Source organism: Eumetopias jubatus, unplaced genomic scaffold, assembly GCF_037043125.1.
Source record: "Eumetopias jubatus isolate StellerSeaLion01/CBP00866 unplaced genomic scaffold, mEumJub1_p1.0 scaffold_12, whole genome shotgun sequence".
NCBI lineage: Eukaryota > Metazoa > Chordata > Mammalia > Carnivora > Otariidae > Eumetopias > Eumetopias jubatus.
This window is the reverse complement of record NW_028274818.1, coordinates 56280378-56305026: the sequence shown is the minus strand read 5'-3', so window position 1 is coordinate 56305026 and position 24649 is coordinate 56280378. Positions and strand designations below refer to the sequence as shown.

Here is a 24649-nt window from a genome sequence, read left to right as displayed (position 1 = left end):
TTGCTCCAATATACCTTCTGCCCCTCCCTTCTTCTTCTGGGATCCCAATTATTCTAATATTGTTTCATCTTATGGTATCACCTATCTCTCAAATTCTGCCCTCGTGATCCAGTAGTTGTTTAGCTCTCCTTTTCTCAGCTTCTTTATTTTCCATCATTTGGTCTTCTATATCACTAATTCTCTCTTCTGCCTCATTTATCCTAGCAGTTAGAGCCTCCCTTTTTGATTGCACCTCATTAATAGCTTTTTTGATTTCGACTTGGTTAGATTTTAGTTCTTTTATTTCTCCAGAAATGGGTTCTCTAATATCTTCCATGCTTTCTTCAAGCCCAGCTAGTATCTTTAAAATCGTCATTCTGAACTCTAGCTTTGACATCTTACATTAGTAAGATTAATGTCCATATTGATTAGGTCCCTGGCAGTTGGTACTGCCTCTTGTACTTTTCGTTGAGGTGACTTTTTTCTGTCTTGTCATTTTGTCCAGAGGGGAATAGATGAATGAGAGAACAAATGCTAACAGGGTAACAACAACCTCAGAAAAATATACACTAAACAAATCAGAAGAGACCTGAAACCAGGAGAAAAGAAAGGGAAGGAAAGAAAAAAGAAAACAAACAAACAAACAAACAAACACCAGAATATGATCAAATATGATCAGGCTGTTGCATAGATCAGTGCCACACACTAGATTTTGGGCATATTTTGGTCTCTTAGAAGAAAAGTGCCTCCCAAATTTTAAAGAAAGGAAAACTTATGTATGTTCAAAAATAAGGGTAAGTACGATGAAGGGATGGAATGTGACTGTAAAGATGAAAATTATAAAAGATTTTATAAAAGGAATTGATAAGATAAGAAGTTGGTTGACAAAAGAAGAGGAATTAAAAAAAAAAGAGGGAAAGAATGTGATCTGGCGGGAGACTAGAATAAAGCCATACACTAGAGATTTAGGGTATATTTTGGTCTGTTAGAAGAAACTATCCCAAAATTTTAAAGAGAGAACAACTTATATATATACCAAAAATAAGGGTAACTACTATGAAGGGATAGAATATGACTGTAAATATGAAAAATAAAAAAGATTTTTTAAAAAAAGGATTGATAAGATGTTGGTTGAAAAAGGGAAAAAGAAAAATTCAAAAAAAAGAAAAGGAAAGTTAAAAAAAATTTAACTTTGAAAGACTAAAGAATCATAGGAAAAAAGAAATGAATTCTATGTGCAGTATTCCCCTAGCGCTGGAATTCTGCCATTCTCATTGCTCAGTAAACTTGGTCTTGGCTGGCTGTTCTTGCTGATCTTCTGGGGGAGGGGCCTGTTGCCGTGGTTCTCAGATGTCTTTGCTGGAGGCGGAATTGCCCTGCCCTTGCTGGTCCGGGCTAAGTAATCTGCTTGGTTTTGCTCTCCTTAGCTTTTGTTCCCTGCAAGCTTTCCTTACAGCATTGAAGGACGAGAGTGAAAATGGCGGCCTCCCAATCTCCGTCCTGGAGGAGCCGAGAACTTGGGCCCTGCTCCTCAGTGCGCCCCCAGAGAAAAGCAGTCAATCACTCCCATCTCCCCGGTCTCCGGCCACACTCCATGCTCACCCGGCCTGTGACCAAGCATTTCTATCTCTGGCACCCGACCCTGTGTAGAGTCTCCAAACCCAGCAGATCCCTGTGGTGCACTAGCACTGCTCCTCCCAGGGGAGGAAGGGGAGTCTCCCCAGATTTGTCGCTTGTTGGGTCCCTGCTGGAAAAGCAGAGGCCTGACTGTGCCGCGGATCATGGTTTATGGCAACCCCGAGCTGAGAGCCTGCTCCTTGGCTTCATCTTTGCAGCCGGCTTCCCTGCTCCGATACCTGGGAGCTCTGCCGCACTCAGGCACCCCTGACCTTTTTGTGACCCTGAGGGTCCTGAGACCACACTGTCCCAGTGAGGGTTCCACCCTCTGCTTAGCCACTGGAGCGACGTCCCTCAGCAGAGCTGACTTCTAAAAGTTCCAATTTTGTGCTCCGCTCTCTATCATTTGCCAGAAGCAGCTGATGGAGGTCCCCTCCCCCCGCCATCTAGCCTCCCAAATATCACCTCAGAGTCACTTCTCCTCATGTCCTACCTTCCAGAAAGTGGCCGCTTTTCTGTTCAGAGAGTTTTGCTATTCTTTTCTTTGATCTCCTGTTGAGTTTGTAGGTGTTCAGAATGGTTTGATCCCTATCCAGCTGAATTCCTGGGACCAGATGAAATTTAGGTCTCCTACTCCTCTGCCATCTTGCTCTTCCCCCCGTTTGCCATTACTTTTGCAATGCAGATGCTGTAAGATTATTTTGGTTTAAAGAAGTGGAGAACCAGATAACTTCCTTTTTTATTTAGCAGGCTTTTAGATACACACATGGCATGAGAAGGATGAGATATGGGTTTTGGATTTAAATAGACCTGGGTTTAAATTCCAGTTGTGTCCTCACTAGCTACTCGATCTTGGGTAATTTAGGTAACCTCTTGCTGTCTTGTGTTCTTCCATAGTAATAATATCCATCTTACCTATTCTGTTAGATATGAACACTAAGCATTGGTAGTGCATACATCCATGTTTGATCAATGGTAGTTACTATTTTTTTATTATATGGGTATGCCTAGTTAGGAGGATAGATATCTTATAAACTATTTGAAAAGTGTAACTTGTGTCACTTATGTCAGCTTTTCCCTCTAGCCACTCTCTACTTTGTTGAACTTGTATGCTATTAAAAGAACAAAAAGTGAGACAATATTCATTTAGTCTGTGGAAAGAGGCCAACTATGTGTTAAGATAATGGTAAGTGCTGGGTTGCAAAAACAAGTAAGATACAGACTTATCCTGAATAATTCAGTGTAGGAGAGAGACCTACAGAGAGATTTTTTGTGGAATATAGAAATAGAGTGATAGCGACCCCCACAGGACGCAGCAGAGGTGCACAGGACATGTGGGTGACTGCTGAATCAGTGTCTGACTCTTCCGATGCAAATCTCCCCACGAGAAATCTGTCCCTACTATCTTGGCCTGACTTCTAGACTTCTAAAATTTGATAATAGGTGAGGTGGAATGCTCAAGTAGGAATAGAGAGTTGGGAAGACGTTCAGCCAAGTGGGTAGGGAATGTGACGTGGGGTGGTAGATCCTTGCTGAAGTGGGGAAAGTGTGCTGTCCCTCCTGCCCTCCCTTTGGTCACCTCATTTGTGTTCAAACCTGGAAAGAATTAGGAACAACTGAATTAGCCCTCAGCTGAAAAAGAAGAAGCCCTCTAAAACTTTCAAGGTAGGTAGTGCATTATTTTAGAGATAAAAAACACCAGACACCTAAAGCATTCAGGGAGCAAATCAAACTTAGAGGGCCCCTCAGGGCAATTCCAAGACTTGATAATGACAAGTATTCTAGTATTATGACACACCAGACCTTTGGATTCCACCAGAAACACTGATAAAGTTTTACTTCCCACTCTCCCCTGCTAGTGAAAAAAATAGAAATGAGTTCACTTTTTTAATGATTCCACATATAAGGTGTTTATCTTTCCCTGTCTAACTTATATCACTTAGCATAATGCCCTCAGGGTCCATCTATGTTGTCATAAATGAAGGATTTCCTTCTTTTTATTGGTTGAATAATATTCCATGGTACCTAGATACTTTCTCCCTCCCTCCCTCCCTTCTTTCTTTCCTTCCTTCCTTCTTTCCATTTTTACCATTAATTCTTTAATGGCTATATTGGGAAGTGCTCATTTGCAAATCTCTTTTATGGAAGGTCTTACCCTTCATAAAGCCATCTCCTAATTGGGCTTTTTAAAAAAAAATAATAAATAAAAGGCTAACATGATCTAATATCCTATCTCAAATCATTTCAAACTAAATGTCTAAACTTAACCTACCTATCCTCTCAGATCACTTTTCAGTTGACAAACAGTTTTAACATCTGAAACGAAGTGTAAAATAACCTCAACCAACCATTTAGAAATACAAAAAAGGAAGGAAATGGAAAGAAAAAGACAAGAAGATACTCAGCAGACATAAGTGCTTAGCGTTTAACAAAATTTTCCTTAGAGAGTTCACAAGATCCAAATTCTTCTTCAGGGCAAATCACCTTATGTACTACTTTCCTTTTTGTAACAAGTAAACCATTGCAAGGGTCTTGGGAGTTCAGCCCATAATGTAGGACAAGACATAAGTACCATATTATATCAAGAACGACTAGAACTCTATCAAGAACTCTGTCTTAGACTACCCCAAATTTCACAGAGGCATTGCAATCCTACAAGAATGAGCTGCTAGATGTATTTCTATAATAAAAAAGCACAGGCTGATGACTGATTACCTTATCTGAGTCAACTTGCACCATTGCGGGAGTTATCAAGAAAGGAGAACCTGGGGCTTGCCATGACACCTCATATATCGTTTTAGTGAAATGCTCCTGTCAATTAGGTGAAAATGAGAACTCAAGCCCATAACCATAAAAACCTACCCATTGAGTCTGACCCCTGCTGGGCTTGGCATTCATTTGTGGTCTAAATGTTGCTGGCATAATGGACCATTCCCATTTCCAGATTAAGGGTTTTAATAGACTTCACCAACTAGTTGACTTAAGCAGGTGATGATGAGTGTGGCTGCTTTGCTGCTTTGGTTGGATCAACGAGAGTACTGGCCTGTGGCTTGCTTGTGATCCTGGGCAGCATGCAACTTGGGGAAGACTCTATGAGCTGTGATTTCTTAGCTTGGTTTTCTGAGACATATAGAAGAATTTGGAGCACTCATGTGTTACTGGGATGGCTATACTTGATTTTTGTCATCCCTGTAGAATTTATTGAGCCACCTGCTGTTTACACAATACTTTACTAAGTGTTAGGGGAGAGAGATTGGTGTAGGGTAGTGGTTCCCAATGTTTTGAACCTGAGGACTCTCCTTTTAATGTATTTTCTCAGTCAGTTGTTAGTATGTGTATAAAATGGCAAAAAGGCATCTATATATTTAATACTTTTAAAAGATTTATATTAAAAAACAATCTATAACAGTTAATATATATGGAGCTATAGTATATAATATTGTTAGTCTCTAGAAAATATACATTGGAAATGATTCTTATATCCCTTTCAGGAAACTCAGGACCATTCAAGGGTCCAAAAATTGGCTCCGATGTCTTTGAGTTGGAAAATACCGGTGTAACTCCACAGATGGAATGTATTATGATGAAACATTATAAATGGTGTTTGTTGGATTTTTAACTTTTAGAATCAAAATTTGGGACTATGTAATTGTTATTCAATCAAGAGCCAAGCAGTGCATTAGTCCAATTTCGCAACTGTGGTGTTACCTGATGAAAAATGATTCTAGTTAAGGTTAAATAGATTCTCTTTTCTTATACTCTTTCTACTGAAAATTATGTCTATTTTGATTTGCTTTATATCCTGATCATAACATTTTTGTACTGTTATATATTTTGCTTGGAGCTTTCACCTGTCTTTTATTTGTGACGCTTGAGATAAAAAAAAAATCTTCTTTAGGATATCACTAACATCTCTTTGATTCTTACTTACTCTATTGCCTAGAATCCAATTCATTCTACTTCTGGATGAACTTATGTTTCTGAAGCCTATAGTTTCTGTTGTAATAAAGACTGATTTCTTTCTAGATCTGATAAGTATCTGTCATTTTGGGATTTCTTTTCATTGGATTCCTGGGTTAATTTCATTATCTTTTGACACATATCTTCTCTTGATTTTAACCCTTATTGGTTTGGAATATAGCTTCAAGAAACTTCTGAAGCATGAATCCATGGTGGGTAAATATTCTTTCACAGTTTGACTGGGTATTAAGTTTTAGGTTCAAAATCATTTTCTCTCAGAATATTGATGACATTGCTTCTTTGTTTTCTAGTGTTTATTTTTTTCTTAAAGATTTTATTTTTAAGGAATCTCTACACCCAATATGGGGCTTGAGCTCACAATCCCCAGATCAAGAGTCACGTGCTACTGACTGAGCCAGCCAGGTGCCCCTGTTTTCTAGTCTTTCTTTCTCTTTCTTTCTTTCTTTCTTTCTTTCTTTCTTTCTTTCTTTCTTTCTTTCTTTCTTTCTTTCTTTTTCTATTATTTTCAGTTAGCCACCGTATAGTACATCATTAGTTTTTGATGTAGTATTCAATGATTCATTAGTTGCATATAACACCCACTGCTCTGATGAGATCTATGTTATAAGCCTGATTCTAGTCCTTTGAATATATTTGCCAGATAAAATATAAAACTCCAGATAAATTTGAATTTAAAAGGATCAACAAATATTTTTTTATAAGTATGCCCTGTGCAATATACAACATTTCAAGTATACATATACTAAGAAATCTTTATTGTTTATATGAAATTCAAAACTAATTGCTTGTCTCATATTTTTATTTGCTAAATCTGGCAACCGTCCTTGAGGGTCAGTCACCTTTTTCGTTCTAAATAGCTTTAGGATCTTCTACTTTTAGGATTCTTACTCTTTGTGTTTTGAAATTTCCTAAGGATTTGTGTAAATGTGGCTTTTACTTAATTTATTATTATTATTATTATTATTATTATTATTTTAAATCCATGCTGCTCAGTACTTGTTGGACCCTACAATCACTTTCAGCTCTGGGGAATTTTCTTCTATTATTTCTTCAATAATTTTCTTCCTTCCATTTCTTGGTTATTGAGATTCCTAATTGGCTTGATGTTTGGGCCTCCTGAATTGTCTTTATAACTCTAATCTATTTATCTCAGTTTTTCATATCTGCTTTTTATTATGTTCTGACACATTTATTCAATGTTCTATTCCAAAGTTTTTGGTAATCAAAACTTTAATTTCTAAGAATTCTTTGTTATTCTTCAAATTATCACTTTCTTGGAATCTTATTTTTGATTTATGGATGCACCAGTTCTCATATCTCTCCAAGGATATATTTTTTCTGTTTAGCTTTGTTTTAAATTCTCGTCCATTTCCTGAACTATTTCTATTTCCTTTGGGGTCATTTCTAATACTTTATCTCTATCTTTTTCTTTCAGACTGCTGTTTTACCCCCATGTGTTTGGAAATCATTTTTTATCCATAGTTAGGAATAAAGGACAGGTTCAATGATTCTAGGTAATGGGGAAGGTTTCCTCTGTTAAATATGTCTTCCCTGAATAGAAAAGATGACAAGGAGCTGTACATGTGCAGGTAGATCTGACCATACTCTGATCTGTGTGAGCAGATGAGAGGCTTGGAGTCATCTATATGGTAAAATGAGTAGTATTCCAGGATCCTAACACTAACTGCTTTAGGTCTCCTTAGGCAATTAAGTTAAAACAATTTTTTTAGAGAAGACACTCCCACACCCAGGATTATAGCTGTGCTGCCTGTTGCTCTTGGGAGGTGCATTTGTCTTCTCCCTGGTTGCCTTGTAGAGAGATTTTTGATTAACTCTTATTTCCTTTTGCATCTATCCAAGGCTGCAAAACCTTTTAGCTTTGTTCCATCTGCTTTTTTCTTCCAGACATTTGTTGAAATCATGAATCCATCAGGGGCTCCCCTCTCATTTTCTTCACTGTTATGTGTTGAGTTTATTAAAACAATTTGGGGGGAATATGAGGAAAAAAGGAAGACAAATGCATGTATTCAGCCTACAGTCTTGAAACAGAAATTCCTTCCTTTCATCCACTCTCTATCATTTCCTCCTGAATGTCTTCTAATGAAAAGATTTCATATCTGAAGAGGTGCATTTTCATCTACAAAAAACCCACATGCATCCACATTTACTCTTCAGAAATTGGAATGTATGTTTTTCTAAAAATAAATGTCTTAAAATAATATCTCATATGGTTTCTTAAATAATGAAGTGACATAGTATATATGAATGTGTGTAACACACTAGCTGGTATAGATAGTTGCTCGATAAATCTTTTCATCTTTTTTTATTATTTTATTTTCAGAAGAAAGATCTCAAGCACATCTTCTGTAATGTTGGTACAAAGAGATAGTTCAGTATGAGTTGCTTGAAAAATTGGTGAAAAAAAAATAGCTACCCTGAATGTAACTTGTGATTAGAAGTAAGGACTAATGATTAAATTCTCATAAAACATTTGGAGCTCAAAGATAAAACTCACCATGAAACTTGTGACGTTCTTCGTTCTAGTATAGCAAATGCTGTTAAACTTTTAAAAAATACAGTAAGAAGCTAAAGTTTCATTAAACTATAGAGTTAGTAAGTCATGAAAATGCCACTATGCATGAAATACCTGAAGATCGGAGGGGTTAAGAAGTTTTCCTAAGGTTCCATAATGAGTAAGTCACTGAACCAGAACTCAAACCCAGATCTTCTGACTATGCCTTTCCTCCACAGCAGAAATTCAGAGACTTCTAAGAAGCAATTCAATATATGATAAGTTTTAATTTGTCCTGTCATATTAATATTAATAAATGTTAATAATATTTCATTTGCAGTGAAATTGTATGCATTAACAAGTCAAGTCATCAATGGTGAGATGCAGGTCTATGCCAGAGCTAAACTTTTCTACCAAGAAGTACCTGCTACAGAAGAGATGATGGGAAATTTCACTGAACTGTCTAACCCAGATATCCGGGCTTCTCAGGAATTTCTTAGGAAATTTGTTGGGGTGAGTTATTCAACTGCAGCTTGATAAGGAAGCAAAGTCATTGCAAACATTGAGCTCACATGTTTCTGTGTTGTCATTTAAGTCATATTGAAGACATATAACTCAGTCAAGAGTTTAGCCTGAAAGCCTGTTTTAAGATACTCAGAAAGGATGGGTTGCATCAAACCACTTGGCATTTCATCATCCTAGTACCAGCTAATCTCTCATGCTTCAGAGGAAGGTGAACTAGCAGTGCTAATATAATAATTTGGGGATTAAGAAGACATCTCTTTTTAGAGTCTCACAGATGAAACAGTTGACACCCAAATGATTGATGAGCGATCATGCTATTTGGGATCCTGGGGCGATTTATTGATTTCCTGTAATACAAATTTAATATAGTAAGGAAATGCATGCTTGTGTTTGGTTTTAAAATAATAAGTACAGTAGAATCTCTTCATATTATTAAATACATAGTGCAGACTTTGCCTTGAAAGAATATGATCTCTTTGTAGCTCTGGTCTTGGGTGAAACTATTTCCTTGCTTCCCCATCATATGGAGACAGACTGTATAGTGTAGTGGCCAAAATCCTGGGCTTCAGAGTCATTAGGTTCTTCTACTTAGGGTATAAGCAACCTTGGAATTGTTTCTTAAATGCTCTAAGTCTCAGTTTTCTCACCTGTGACTAGGGCATAACCATAGAACCTACCTCAGGATAATGTGAAGATCAAATTAGATATGTATCAAGTGCTTGTTTTGTTGTAAATAATTATCACCCAATAAATCTACTTTATTTCTACTACTAATAATAACAGGCTTTCATAAAATGCATTCATTACAGTTTAAGAAACTTTATTTAGTTGTTAGAATAAACTTAATAGAGCTGCTGAAACAATAAAGCTGCTGTTGGTCCTACTAAAGACAAAGTTTTAATTGGCAAACAAGTTTCATCCCAAATCATTTTGAAGTCATCTATTGGAAATTTGGAGCCCATTTTATTCTGATAAAAGCACTGGGTATTATATAAGACTGATGAATCATAGGCCTGTACCTCTGAAACCAATAATACATTATATGTTAATTAATTGAATTTAAATAAAAAATGTAAAAAAAAAGAAACATTATAAATATTTGGGTTAGGTTGTCAACTTCCTTAGAAGCACACTCTTAAGAATATCCCTAGTGTTGAGGTGAGGTTCACTTCGTATCCAACCTCCCTGGAGCACCAAGTGCCCGAGCAGAAAGAATTGGATCAGGATGGGGCACCCACTGGGGCCGACGTGTGTGAGCATCAGCTGTAGCTACAAAGGACTATAAGGCTGAAGATGATGGCCATGGCTGTTTATAGATCAGGGAAACCTGGAATATTTCTAATCAGTATTGCTGACTGATTTCATGGAGAGGTTTTTCTGAGATAGTCAATCTGCTAAGCACTTTAGAAGTATTGTCTTGATTATGTTTCACAAGAATTCTAGAAGGGCAGTACTATTATTATCCTTGTTTTTTTGCGTTGTGGAAACTGAGGTTTGGAGATGTTAAATAAGTTGCAAAGGTGATGCAGGTGGTAAGAGAGAGCTGGGACTTAAAGCCCAACCAGGTCTTCTGACACCAAACTCTTTATTCTTAACCAGAACATATTTTTTTTTCCCATTTGTCTCATGAAGCGGAAAAATCCTTGCTTTGTGTGTGTGTGTGTGTGTGTGTGTGGGTGTGTGTGCGTGTGTGTGTGTGGGCGTGTGTGTGTGTGTGTACCACAGACCTCAGTTCTCCTCCAGCCTGGCCGAAAGTAATCCCTCCTGCTTGCCTTGTGGTGAGGCCGACTTTGATCCCAGTGCATTTAAGAAGCTTAGTTAGTAATCCAGCTGTCTTGTCACTCCATGTGGAATGCCAAGCTGACCACAAGGATGCTGGTCAGACAGAGCCCATGCACACGCCCATGGACCTGGGAAAGGAAACAGCCTTATGCTTGCATATTTATGTTGGAAAAGAAAAACCTGCTCTTTTCAAACAAATATAAGGAGTCCTTCTTAGTAGACAAGGCTCATTGTGAAACCATGACCTCTAACTAAGTACAAACAGTCTTTTTTAAGAAATGATATTTTGGTCCTTTGACCTTAATAATCTGCTAAATTAGTAACCAGGTCAAGGTACAAGGAGCTAGGGAATGAGTATCTGACATGATTTATCCTTATGTCAACTGGGGAAAGGCAGATTGTTTAATTTAAAGTTTTGTTTTCCTTTCACCACTTAGTGACACAGGACAGTGGGAAAAGGTTTTTAAACTTGTTACAAATATGTTTACTTTAGCAAATAAACAAATGATACCAAGATGATGTCAATGGCATGGCCGATAACTTTCCTCAGTTTTAGCTTTCTAAAAGCAGCAATTTATAAAAAGTGACCAGTATTTGATGGTATTTATCTTTTGACCTCTTGCAGCTCTAGGTCTGACTTGTTCTATTTCATGGTTTTTATACAGTGGCATTTAACACTTTCCTTTTAGTTTTAAGTTCCACTAGATGAACTTAAAATGATCTTCTTCAAAACAAAATATATAGGCAGAATCAAAACTAAAATGAAATTCCTAAGAGAATTTTGCTATTTTATATTAATCCATACGTAGGAAGAAAGCATCATAAGTGTCAATGAAACTAACAAAATGGGAAAAGATGGAAGAGGAGTAGGGTGCCCTATTCCAGCCAGCCCCAGAATTGAGCTGGATGTCTACCAGACCACTCTGAACACCCACAAAATAAGCCTGAGATGTAAGAAGATAGATCTAGATCTCTACAAACAGAATATTACAGGCAGTTGGTTTCGAGGTACGAAGGGGGAGCCGTGATTCCTCAGGCAGGTATCAGAGGATAAACAGCAGGGGGAGGGAGCCTGGCCATCAGCTATCAGTGAACAATAGCCTCCCACACTGGTGACAGGGCACAGACTTGCAGACTGGTAGCGGTGGGGAAAGGACTTTAGGGCAGCTCCCCAGACGGAACCCTGGAGTGGCTGGGCTGCCAGGCGAACTGGGGGCGGCTAGTGGCTTTAGAAGCACAAAGGGCAGAGACATACCCCAACCTGGAGGTGAGGACTGGGAGCACTGAAGAGGGGCGCACAACCCAGGACAGCAGTTTATAGCAGCACAGACAGAAACGGAGATAGTGTGGCCTGGAGAGCTCACTGAAGAACAGACTGCAATCTCTTTGCTCTGAGGCAGAGGGTTGGAAACGTTCTTTTCTGCTCTGACTCTTGGAAGAGACAGGGAAAGCTGCCAGGGAAAGCTGCCAGAGAACAAAAGCCCCCAAAAACTGGTTTTCACTGAGCCCATCCCCCACCACAGGGGACAGGGCAACTCTGCCCAAACAGTGCTGCCTGAGAACAGTGTAGCAGGCCCCTCCCCCAGAAGACAGGTTGGGAGACAAGAGGCTAGCACCCTAAGGTCCCTAGAAAACAGGTGCATCTTGCTTGGGTTGTGGTCAATAATTTGGATTCTATACATTCCCTCAACCAACCCTCAACAGAATGACTAGGAGGAGGAACCCCCAAAATAGGAAAGACTCAGGGATTATGACTTATGCCACTGACTTAAAAATGGATTCAGATATAACCAAGATGTTGGAGAAGGAATTCAGGCTAACAGTTGTGAAGACAATAGCTAGAATGGAGAAATTGATTAATGGCAACATAGAGTCTCTAAGGGCAGAAATGAAAGCTGAATTGGCAGAACTTAAAAATGCTATCAATGAGATCCAATCTAATCTAGATAATCTAACAGCTAGGGTAAGTGAGGCAGAAGAATGAATTAGTGACCTGGAAGACCATTTAATAGATAAAAAGGGAAAAGAGGAGGCCATGGAAAAACAACTCAGAATCCATGAAAATAGAATCAGAGAAATAAGTGACATCATGAAACATTCCAATGTCAGAATAATTGGAACGTTTAGAGAGAGGACTAGAAGATATATTTGAGCAAATCGTAGCAGAGAACTTCCCTAATCTGGAGAATGAAACAAACATTCGTGTCCTAGAGGCAGAGAGGACAAGATCAAGGAAAACAGGCCAACACCCTGGCATGTAATAGTAAAACTTGCAAACCTTAGAACCAAGGAAACCATCTTAAGGGCAGTAAGGGGGAAGAGATTCCTTATGTTCAGAGGGAGGAACATCAGAATAATGTCAGACCTATCCACAGAGACCTGGCAAGCCAGAAAGGCCTGGCAAGACATATTCAAGGTACTAAATGAAAAGAACATGCAGACAAGAATACTTTATTCGGCAAGGCTGCAATTCAGAATGGATGGTGAGACGAAGAGCTTCCAAGACCAGCAGAAACTGAAAGAATATGTGACCACTAAGCCGGCCCTGCAAGAAATATTAAGGGGGATTCTATAAAAGGAGAAAGACCCCAAGAGTGATATAGAAAAGAAATTTACAGGGACAATCTATAAAAACGAGGTCTTCATAGGCAACATGATGACAATAAATTCATATCTTTCAATAATCATTCTCAACCTGAATGGCCTAAATGCTCCCATAAAACGGCACAAGGTTGCAGATTGGATAAAAAGACAGGACCCATCCATATGCTGTCTACAAGACACTCCTTTTGAACCTAAAGATACATCCAGACTGAAAGTGAAGGGATGGAGATCCATCTTCCATGCCAGCGGACCTCAAAAGAAAGCTGGGGTAGCAATTATTAATATCAGACAAATTATATTTTAAACTAAAAACTGTAGTTAGAGACACAGAAGGACACTATATCATTCTTAAAGGGTCTATCCAACAAGAAGACCTAACAATTGTAAATATCTATGCCCCCAACATGGGAGCAGCCATCTACATAAGCCACCTGTAAACCAAAATAAAGAGTCATATTGATAACAATACATTAATTGTAGGAGACTTCAGTACTTCACTCTCAACAACAGACAGATCATCTAAGCAGAAAATCAACAAAGAAATAAGAGCTTTGAATGACACACTGGACCAGATGGACCTCATAGATATATACAGAACATTGCACCCTAAAACAACAGAATACTCATTCTTCTCGAGTGCACAAGGAACTTTCTCCAGAATAGACCACATACTGGGTTACAAATCGGGTCTCAACCGATACCAAAAGATTGAGATTATTCCCTGCATATTCTCAGACCATAATGCTTTAAAATTGGAACTCAATCACAAGAAAAAATTTGGAAGAAATTAAAACACTTGGAAGCTAAAGACCACTCTGCTCAAAAATGTTTGGGTCAACCAGGAAATCAAAGAAGAACTTAAACAATTCATGGAAAGCAGTGAGAATGAAAACACATCGGTCCAAAACCTATGGGATATAGCAAAGGCAGTCCTAAGGGGGAAATACATAGCCATCCAAGCTTCACTCAAAAAAATAGAAAAATCCCGAATTCACCAATTAACTGTACACCTTAAAAAACGAGAGAAAAGGCAACAAGTGATGCCTAAGCCATGCATTAGAAGAGAAATAATTAAGATTAGAGCAGAGACCAATGAATTAGAAACCAGAAACACAGTAGATCAGATAAATGAAACCAGAAGTTGGTTCTTTGAAAGAATTAATAAGATCAATAAACCACTGGCCAGACTTATCCAAAAGAAAAGAGAAAGGACCCAAATTAATAAAATTATGAATGAAAGGGGAGAGATCATGACTAACACCAAGGAAATAGAAACAATTATTAGAAATTATTATCAACAACTATATGCCAATAAACTGAGCAATCTGGATTAAATGAATGCCCCCCTGGAAACTGCCAAGACTGAAACAGGAAGAAATTGACAACTTGAATAGGCCAATAACCAGTAACGAGATTGAAGCAGTGACCAAAAACCTCCCAAAAAACAAGAGTCCAGGGCCTGATAGATTCCCGGGGGAATTCTACCAAACATTCAAAGAAGATATAGTACCTATTTTCCTGAAGCTGTTTCAAAAAACAGAAACAGAAGGAAAGCTTCCAGACTCATTGTATGAGGCCAGCATTACCTTAATCCCCAAACCAGGCAAAGACCCCATCAAAAAGGAGAATTTCAGACTGATATCCCTGATGAATATGGATTCCAAAATCCTCAACAAAATCCTAGCTAATAGGATCCAACAATACATTAAAAGGATCATCCACCATGATCAAGTGGGATTTATTCCCGGGATGCAAAGGTGGTTCAACATTCGCAAATCAATCAATGTGGTAGAACACATTAATAAGAGGAGAGAGAAGAACCATATGGTCCTCTCAATTGAGGCACAAAAAGCATTTGACAAAATACAGCATCCTTTCCTGACTAAAACTCTTCAGAGTATAGGGATAGAGGGAATATTCCTCAAGTTCATAAAATCCATCTATGAAAAACCCACAGCAAATATCATCCTCAATGGGGAAAAGCTGAGTGCCTCTCCCTTAAGTTCAGGAACACGTCAAGGATGCCCACTCTCACCACTATTGTTCAACATAGTACTAGAAGTCCTGGCAACAGCAATCAGACAACAAAAAGAAATAAAATGTATTCAAATTGGCAAAGAAGAAGTCAAACTCTCTCTTTTCACAGATGACATGATACTTTATGCGGAAAACCCAAAAGACTCCACCCCCAAATTACTAGAACTCATATAGCAATTCAGTAATATGGCAGGATACAAAATCAATGCACAGAAATCAGTTGCTTTCTTATACACTAACAATGCAACTGTAGAAAGAGAAATTAGAGAAAGGATCCCATTTACAATAGCATCAAAAACCATAAGATATCTCAGAATAAACCTAACCAAAGAGGCAAAAGGTCTATACTCTAGGAACTATGGAACACTCATGAAAAAAATTGAAGAGGACACAAAAAGATGGAAAAACATTCCATGCTTATGGATTGGAAGAATAAACATTGTTAAAATGTCTATGCTACCCAGAGCAATCTATACCTTCAGTGCCATCCCGATCAAAATTCCAATGACATTTTTCAAAGTGCTGGAACAAACAATCCTAAAACTTGTATGGAATCAGAAAGGACCCCAAATCGCCAAGGAAAGGTTGAAAAAGAAAAACAAACCTGGATGCATCACATTGCCCAATTTCAAGCTATATTACAAAGCAGTGATCACCAAGACAGCATGGTACTGGCACAAAAACAGACATATAGACCAATGGAACAGAATAAAGAGCCCAAATATGGACCCTTAACTCTATGGTGAAATAATCTTTAACAAAGCAGGAAAAAATATGCAATGGAAAAAAGACAGTCTCTTCAATAAATGGTGCTGGGAAAATTGGACAGCTATACACAGAAAAAGGAAACTCGACCATTCTCTAACACCATTCACAAAGATAAACTCAAAATGGATGAAAGACCTCAATGTGAGACAGAAATCCATCAAAATCCTAGAGGAGAACATCGGCAGTAACCTCTTTGACATCGTCCATAGCAACTTCTTTCAAGATACATCTCCAAAGGCTAATGAAACAAAAGCAAAAATAAACTTTTGGGACTTCATCAAGATAAAAAGCTTTTGCACAGCAAAGGAAACAGTCGACAAAACAAAGAGGCAACCCACAGAATGGGAGAAGATATTTGCAAATGACATTACAGACAAAGGGCTGGTATCCAAGATCTATAAAGAACTTCTCAAACTCAACACCCAAAAAACAAAGAATCCAAAAATTGGGCAGAAGAAGGGCCCCTGGGTGGCTCAGTCGTTAAGCGTCTGCCTTCGGCTCAGCTCATGATCCCAGGGTCCTGGGATAGAGTCCCACATCGGGCTCCCTGCTCGGCAGGAAGTCTGCTTCTCCCTTCTCGCACTTCCCCTGCTTGTGTTCCTGCTCTCACTATCTCTCTCTCTGTCAAATAAATAAATAAAATCTTAAAAAAAAAATTGAGCAGAAGACATGAACAGACACTTCTCCAAAGAAGACATACAAATGGCTAACAGACACATGAAAAAATGTTCATCATCATTAGCCATCAGGGAAATTCAAATCAAAACCACACTGAGACACCACATTACACCAGTTAGAATGGCAAAAATTGACAAGGCAAGAAACTTCAAATGTTGGAGAGGTTGTGGAGAAAAGAAAATCCTCTTACACTGTTGGTGGGAATGCAAGTTGTTGCAGCCACTTTGGAAAACTGTGGAGGTGCCTCAAGATGTTAAAAATAGAGCTAGCTACCCTATGACCCAGCAATTGCACTACTGGGTATTTACCCAAAGACACAGATGTAGTGAAAAGAAGGGCCGTATGCACCCCAGTGTTCATAGCAGCAATGTCCACAATAGCCAAACTGTGGAAAGAGCCGAGATGCCCTTCAACAGACGAATGGATAAAGAAGATGTGGTCCATATATACAATGGAATATTCCTCAGCCATCAGAAAGGATGAATACCCAGCTTTTACATCAACGTGGATGGGACTGGAGGAGATTATGTTAAGTGAAATAAGTCAAGCAGAGAAAGTCAATTATCATGTGGTTTCACTTATTTGTGGAACATAAGGAATAGCATGGAGGACATTAGGAGAAGGAAGGGAAAAATGAAGGGGGGAAAATCAGAGGGGGAGATGAACCATGAGAGACTATGGACTCTGAGAAACAATCTGGGGGTTTTAGAGGGGAGGGGTTGTGGGGGGATGGGTTAGCCCGGTGATGGGTATTAAGGAGGGCACGTACTGCATGGAGCACTGGGTGTTATATGAAAACAATGAATCGTGGATCACTACATCAAAAACTGATGATGTATTGTATGGTGACTAACATAACATAATAAAATAAAATAAAAAAATCAAGGAATGGGAAAAAATCTTTATTATTAAAAAAAGAAAAAAAAGAATAACAAAATGTGTTGTGATGAGCACTGGGTGTTATATGCAAATAATGAATCACTGAACACTACATCAAAAACTAATGATGTACTATACAGTGGCTAACTGAACATAATAAAAAAATAAGCACAATATTCAACTGTAATATTTTTTCAAAGTCATTATATAATAAAAGTGTTTTTCAATTAAAAAAAGAAAATAACAAAACATCTTGTTTTGAATTCATACATTGTGTGTAGGTCTAATCACATTCATGGAAAGACATCAGGTTTCAGTAGGGGCAGCCATGGTATCCAAGAGGCAGGAGATGTCCCTGACATCCATCTTTAAATACTCCTTCCCAGAGGAGCTGCATGTGAATGAGAGAGAGAGAAATTCGGTGCCAAGATAGGGGAGGCAGTGCCAGTACATTAGTGGAATAGAATAAAGAGAACTAAGCAACAGTGGTGAGAGGCTAGTGGAATACAGAATTAGGGTAAAAGTTACCTTAATGTATTTTTAAATAACCATTGTTACAGAAGTAACTATAGTCAAATATCACACATCTAAATTGGAGAAAAATACAAATCAGAAGGTGAGAATTTTCAAAGGAATTCTATTTCAAACATTTCGCTTCTCTGAGCTTCGGTTTCTTTGTCTAAAAAAGTAGGGAAATTAGACATGAGTGCTTTAAAAACGCTAGGGTTTTGCTGAGATCCTTCAAGGTCTTATTGGGAGAATGATAGGGAGGGTGAGTGGGTGAGGCCCTACCTCCCATTAACCAGAGCAGCTTTGTGTTTATTTAGTTCATTGAGATAAAGGAGATCAGCTATTATCATCTAAACTCCTCTGGCACAGGTCTCTGAGCCTTCTTTGCTTTATCTTTCTGTGGTTCTAATTCTAAGACCACTTGCTACAATAATGCGAGCAACATGATCCATAGAGACTTTAAGGCCAAGTAATGATAAGAAAAATTTGTAGTTATAATCTCTAATTGAGCATATAAATTTCTACTAACATCATTTTCAGTAGCCTAAATGAATTTTCCTATACTTTCCCCATCTTGTTTATGTTACAGATTTACTTAAAAGTGTTTCTTTATGGTGTTCACAACATAAACCTTTAGCCTAGGCCTTTTAATTTTTCTGATTTAGTTTACATTATAATATCTGAATGAGGGAGGTGACATAGTGTAAGTAGGAATGGCAAATCCATGGCACATGTACCACCACTACCCTTTCACATACTCATGGCAGACATTACTAGTCAATCACAGAACTCTTTCCTTCATTGAGTCTCAATGAAGCCTTACAATTTTTTTCAACATAGCATTAGACAGATACTACCAAGCGAATCTGAGGGGGCACTTGAGGTGACAACACTAAGGTAGAACTGTTTTTGGATTCACACAGTTCCCTGTTCAAGTCCTAATTCTGCCATTAGCTGTGTGGTATTAGAAATCTAAGTTTCCTCAGCTTCAAACCTGGGAATAATCATTATTTGATAGAATTGTTTTGATTATTATAATTATTACAGATGCAAAGAGCCTCTATGTATAAGCACTTGATAAATCATGGATATTATGATTCCATTTGAAAAGAAGCTACAATTGCTTCAGTTTTTGTTCTTCATTGTGCCTTTATTGCTGTAAAGAAGGCCTTTTGGGTGGGCTAGAAAGCAGCATTTCTGTTGTTTCCTTCTGCTCAAACATCACCTCTTGGTCCTCAGCCAAATGTTTTTTTTAAAGTCTTTAGTTGCTGTGAAAACAAGAGTAGGTTTCTCAAGGTCTTGATTGGCAACATAAATATCTTATTACTGTAATTTCTAGCACAAAACATATTTAGCAGTCATCCCAATTATGACCAAGTAATCTAGACAAGATAATATTTAGAGACTGAATAATATGTATCTCAAAGTTTCAGCTGGTCATATATTTATGTGTCTATGTATATGTCTGTGTTTATGTATGTTACTTTATAGAAGGAAGTGTTTTTCTTCTTTCTTTTTCTTTTTTTTAATTTTATTATGTTATGTTAGTCACCATACAGTACATCATTAGGTTTTGATGTAGTGTTCCACGATTCATTGTTTGTGTATAACAGCCAGTGCTCCATTCAATACATGCCTTCCTTAGGACCCATCACTGGGCTAACCCATCTCCCCACCCTCCTCTGCTCTAAAACCCTCAGTTTGTTTCTTAGAGTCCATCGTCTCTCATGGTTCATCTCTCCCTCCAATTTCCCCCCCTTCATTTTCCCTTCCTTCTCCTAATGTCCTCCATGCTATTCCTTATGTTCCACAAATAAGTGAAACCACATGATAATTGACTTTCTCTGCTTGACTTATTTCACTTAGCATAATCTCCTCCAGTCCCATCCATGTTGATGTAAAAGCTGGGTATTCATCCTTTCTGATGGCTGAGTAATATTCCATTGTATATCTGGACCACATCTTTATCCATTCATCTGTTGATGGGCATCTCGGCTCTTTCCACAGCTTGACTATTGTGGACATTGCTGCTATGAACATTGGGGTGCATATGGCCCTCCTTTTCACTACATCTGTGTCTTTGGGGTAAATACCCAGTAGTGCAATTGCTGGGTCATAGGGTAGCTAGCTCTATTTTTAACATCTTGAGGCACCTCCACACTGTTTTCCAAAGTGGCTGCAACAACTTGCATTCCCACCAATAGTGTAAGAGGGTTTTCTTTTCTCCACAACCTCTCCAACATTTGAAGTTTCTTGCCTTGTCAATTTTTGCCATTCTAACTGGTGTAATGTGGTGTCTCAGTGTGGTTTTGATTTGAATTTCCCTGATGGCTAATGATGATGAACATTTTTTCTTGTGTCCGTTAGCCATTTGTATGTCTTCTTTTGAGAAGTGTCTGTTCATGTAGAAGCAAGTTTGAGAAAGTTTTCACTGGCTGATTTGCCCCTGCACCACCTATCTATCCATCCTTCACCTCCAGTTGATTTAGTGTACAGACCTACTTTATAAAAACAATTTAAGGGGGAATTTGTGCCCAGTAAACCATGTAGTTTCTCTTACAAAGGCAGAAGACAATATCTAGCAAGAAAAGAGACAAGGAGACTTTGCTGCAAACACCTTCTATCCATGTGACTGTGCTGTGTGTCATCAGGGCTGGGTTTGAAGTAAAATTCTGGCCTGAAAGGCTCTCTCTCTGCTTTGCTTTTCTCTTTCCTTTCATTTCCTCTCCCCTCCTCCTCCCCCCTCCTCCCCTCCCCTTCTTCTCCTCTCCTCTCCTCTTCTTTCCTCCCTCTATTTCTTCCTTCCTTCCTCCTTTCTCCTTCCTTCCTTCTTTCCTTCCTTCCTTCCTTCCTTTTTTTAAACAGTAAGCTACCCTGCAGGTCCATTTAGCTGTTGGCTTGACCTGAATTTGCAATTAATACAATTCTCTTTTTAAAGGGCTTTCAGTGGCCCATTTCTTTGAGAAAATTACCGAGTTTTTAGACCTAAGATATTATTTTTTAAAATCTTACTTTGAAATTCTTTTGAAGACCTTTATTTGGATAAAATAAAGAAAGTGAAAACTAGCAAATTTGGATATTTTTTGAAAAAGGTAACTGGAAGTTCTAGAACTTCATCATGGTAGTGGGTACATGCCTGTATACTTTGTTCAAACTCATTGAATGGTACATTTAAAATAGTGCATTTTATTACATGATACTGACCAAAATAAAGTTGGTTTAAAGAGGTTATTGGAGTATCCTAGACTCAGGGTCAATGTCTGTATTTGAAGTGTTCCACAAGGTACCTTTCTGCAGGGCCCTGGGAGAGCTGGGACAGACTGCACCTTGGATTGCGGCTCTGGGATAAGAAGGGTCAGCAAGCATGTCTTGTTGCCGGTTTTCAACAGCATGGAACTGGTGGACATGACAGAATCGTTCCTCCTGGAAGCCCAGAACTACCTGCAGGTCAATGGGGACAAGGTAGAAAGCTACCACTGCCACAGCCTGCAGGAATTTACACCCCCATTGGGCAGATATGATGTCATCTGGATTCAGTGGATCTCTGGTTAGTCCTACATGGTCTAACATTTGCCTTTCTCCCCTTCCCAGATAGAGAAGACAATACCGGGGGCTAATTTGAGGATTTATGGAGAGGAAGCAAAAAGAGTAAAGTAAAAGGAGATATAGTTGTAGTTGTGCTTAGAGCAGTTAGCTAGACTTAGGAATCATAGAAACCTCCAAAGCTCTGGTACTCCCAATCTCTCCCCTAGGATCCTCTGCTACAAGCCTGAAAGTTCCCATGATGGAATACCTTAGTACCAACTTAACTCTAAGAAGAAAACCAAATACTTGAAAAACTTTAAAAAGTGGAGTCAAAAAAAGTTTATCCCCATTTATTGGCAGAACTAGACTGTCTTAGATTTAAATTTCCAGGAAATGAGGTAGCAATGAATTAGAATTTGGTCTGAGTGTGTGTGTCTAGGACACACAGAGGAGTGATGACAAAATTAGGTTGTCCGGGGACAATGGCAAGGACTCTTGGGCTAGGCAATAGTTTATTTTGTGCCTGTGAGGTAGATAGACTAGCTAGTTGACTACCTATTTTATTTTATTTATTTTTTTAAAGATTTTATTTATTTATTTGAGAGAGAGAGAATGAGAGATAGCATGAGGGGGAAGAGGGTCAGAGGGAGAAGCAGACTCCCTGCTGAGCAGGAAGCCTGATGCAGGACTCGATCCTGGGACTCCAGGATCATGACCTGAGCCGAAGGCAGTCGCTTAACCAACTGAGCCACCCAGGCGCCCTGAATACCTATTTTATAGATGGGACATGGAACCTCCTCAGAGAGGATACCTGTCCTCTTACTTAAATTCTCAAAGTCCCCTGCAACTAGACCAATTCAGGCTATTAAATAATTCATGGATGAGTGAACAAATGGTCTCCTTATTCTTAGCCTTGTGGTCTTTCTTACCTTCCTACTCTCCTTCCTCCCACTCACCATTTCATCCTGTTCCCCCATCTACTTGGCCTCATCTGTAGGGTACCTGACTGATAAAGACGTTCTTGCATTTCTTTCCTGGTGCGGAGCTGGCCTGAAAGAAAATGGTGTCATCATACTGAAGGACAACGTGGCCTGGGAGGGCTGTCTCTTCGATCTCTCTGACAGCAGTGTGACTCAGGACATAGACATCCTCTGGAGCCTCATTAGGAAGAGTGGGCTGGTGGTGCTGGGCCAGGAGAAGCAGGACGGCTTTCCAGAGCAGTGCATCCCAGTGTGGATATTTGCATTGCACAGTGATGGACACTTCTGATCGGCGGTGGGAATGTAGGGCTGGACTGCACAGGGTGCTTTGGGACAGAGGTCCTCTCCTCATAATTCATGGGGTATGGAGAGAAGAGATGCAAGGCCTGTCTGGAAATGATTGATGTAGTATGTACAAGTTTCCACTAATTTTATAAGGACATGCACACACTTGATGGATTTTCTGGAAGATAAGTAGAGTGAAACATCAGGAAAAATGTTTTAAGAACTGCTTGTATACACCTAAACTGTACAAGTGTATACAAAAACAGAAAAGGGATCAATGTTCACAAATTCTAAACTGCCTTGCTCTGTGAAGATTTGCATTATGGAGTATCCCAGGATGTGTGGGTTAAAGTCTAGACCCCCTTTCTTTGCCCTCATGCTAGATACATTCAATTTCATTCCTCTTTGGGACTACTACTTTTAGACAAAAATCTCACCCGAATTAAGAAGGCACCAGTCAAAATAATCTTATGAAAACAAATCCATTGCTTAATTTTTTCTTTAGCCTTTCTCTTCCCAGAAAAAGTATATGTGGTTTCACTTTCTATTTTGGGTCAATTTCACCACCGAATGATGTAATATGGATGTAATTTGATAACAGAAGTCTACATTTCAGTGATGAGGAAGTGTCTCCTTTCAGGAGAAAATATTATATGTTGAAATTTCAGCTGTGAACATGTAAGTAAATGTCCTTGATAATCTAATTTTAGCCATTGGCCTCCAACACTTCTTGCTTCATTGCAGCCACTCCTGTTTCTTTATATGAATGTACATTGGAAAGAGAAGGGAAATGATAAACCATGAAAACTAAGCTAACTGGATTAATTTAAGGCATTGATTTAATTAAAAATAATCTAGGGGCACCTGAGTGGCTCAGTTGTTTAAGCATCTAATTTTTAATTTTGGCTCAGGTCATGATCTCAGGCTTGTGAGATTGTGTCCTGTATCAGGCTCCATGCTAGGCATAGGATCTTCTCTCTCCCTCTCCCTCTGCCCCTCCCCACCTCAAAAAAAATCTAAAATCGTTAAAAAAATGTAATTTAATTTTTATTAGCAGAATGTTTAAATATAACTGATTTAAGGCACTCCAATATCTTCATGTTGAAAATATACATATTTGTGTATTGACATATATTTGTATCTTGATATATATTGAGTCTTGTATGAGATACAAAATATCAATTTAAGTAAAGAAGGTCTACTGCATGGATATGCTATAACCATAAAAATCATACTTGTAAGTCAGAGGTCTAACTTAGGAGGAAAACAATCATTATGAAACATTTATTACCTTGTTAGAGGATTAGTGTGTTAGTTTTATTTATGTCCTTGAAAATTAAGTCACTTAGTTTGCCTCTGGCACTTTCTACCTGTTGTGTTACTCACCATGCTCTAGGGTAACATAACAGAATGTGAGCTGAAACCATTAGAGAACAAGCCAAAGACCAGAACTAAATCAAATGGCAAGCCATTGCTAAACAAACTGAGTATGGCAAAACAAGGGCATTCGTGTTTTAATCCTCTGTGCCTTGGAGCAAATTAGCCAAATTATTTTTTTAAGGCCCATTTCAGAAATTTTCTTTTTCTTTTATACCAGCGCCCTTAATTCTCTTACCTCTTGACTTTCTGTTTTGCCAATATTCAAATGCTAGTTGACAAATCATCAATTTTCTCTGCTCCTGGGTTTTTGAGCTTTGGAGGAAATAACATGGTTGTTCAAGAAATATGTTCTTTAACTCGGATGAGTCTTGGAGGTTGACCAGTAGTCCCTTTATGTTCCTAAGTCAAGTCACTTTACAATTCTCCTCAGATAGTTTTCAGACCTTTACTGCTTTACACAATTTCCCAACTCCATATCCATCCTAACTTAACTGAGAAAGTAGAAGTTGGGTAGTACATTGCATTAACATCCCCTCTCAATACTGCTAATAACAAGTACAAGGTAAAGGGAAGAGTGGCTGGAGAGGAGAGGTCATTGGAGCCAGAT

At 38.6% G+C, this 24649-nt stretch overlaps 1 protein-coding gene across 1 annotated transcript in view; it reads left to right on the top strand.

Annotated features, from left to right (window-relative positions):
• The window catches only part of NTMT2 (N-terminal Xaa-Pro-Lys N-methyltransferase 2), a 32539-nt gene extending 9873 nt beyond the window's left edge, over positions 1-22666 (top strand). Inside the window, exons 2-4 of the mRNA XM_028123015.1 lie at positions 8430-8602; positions 21170-21419; positions 22395-22666. Coding sequence (XP_027978816.1) covers positions 8430-8602; positions 21170-21419; positions 22395-22666 — 695 coding nt within the window. The remainder of the gene's footprint in view (positions 1-8429; positions 8603-21169; positions 21420-22394) is intronic.
• The last annotated feature ends 1983 nt before the right edge of the window (positions 22667-24649 follow it).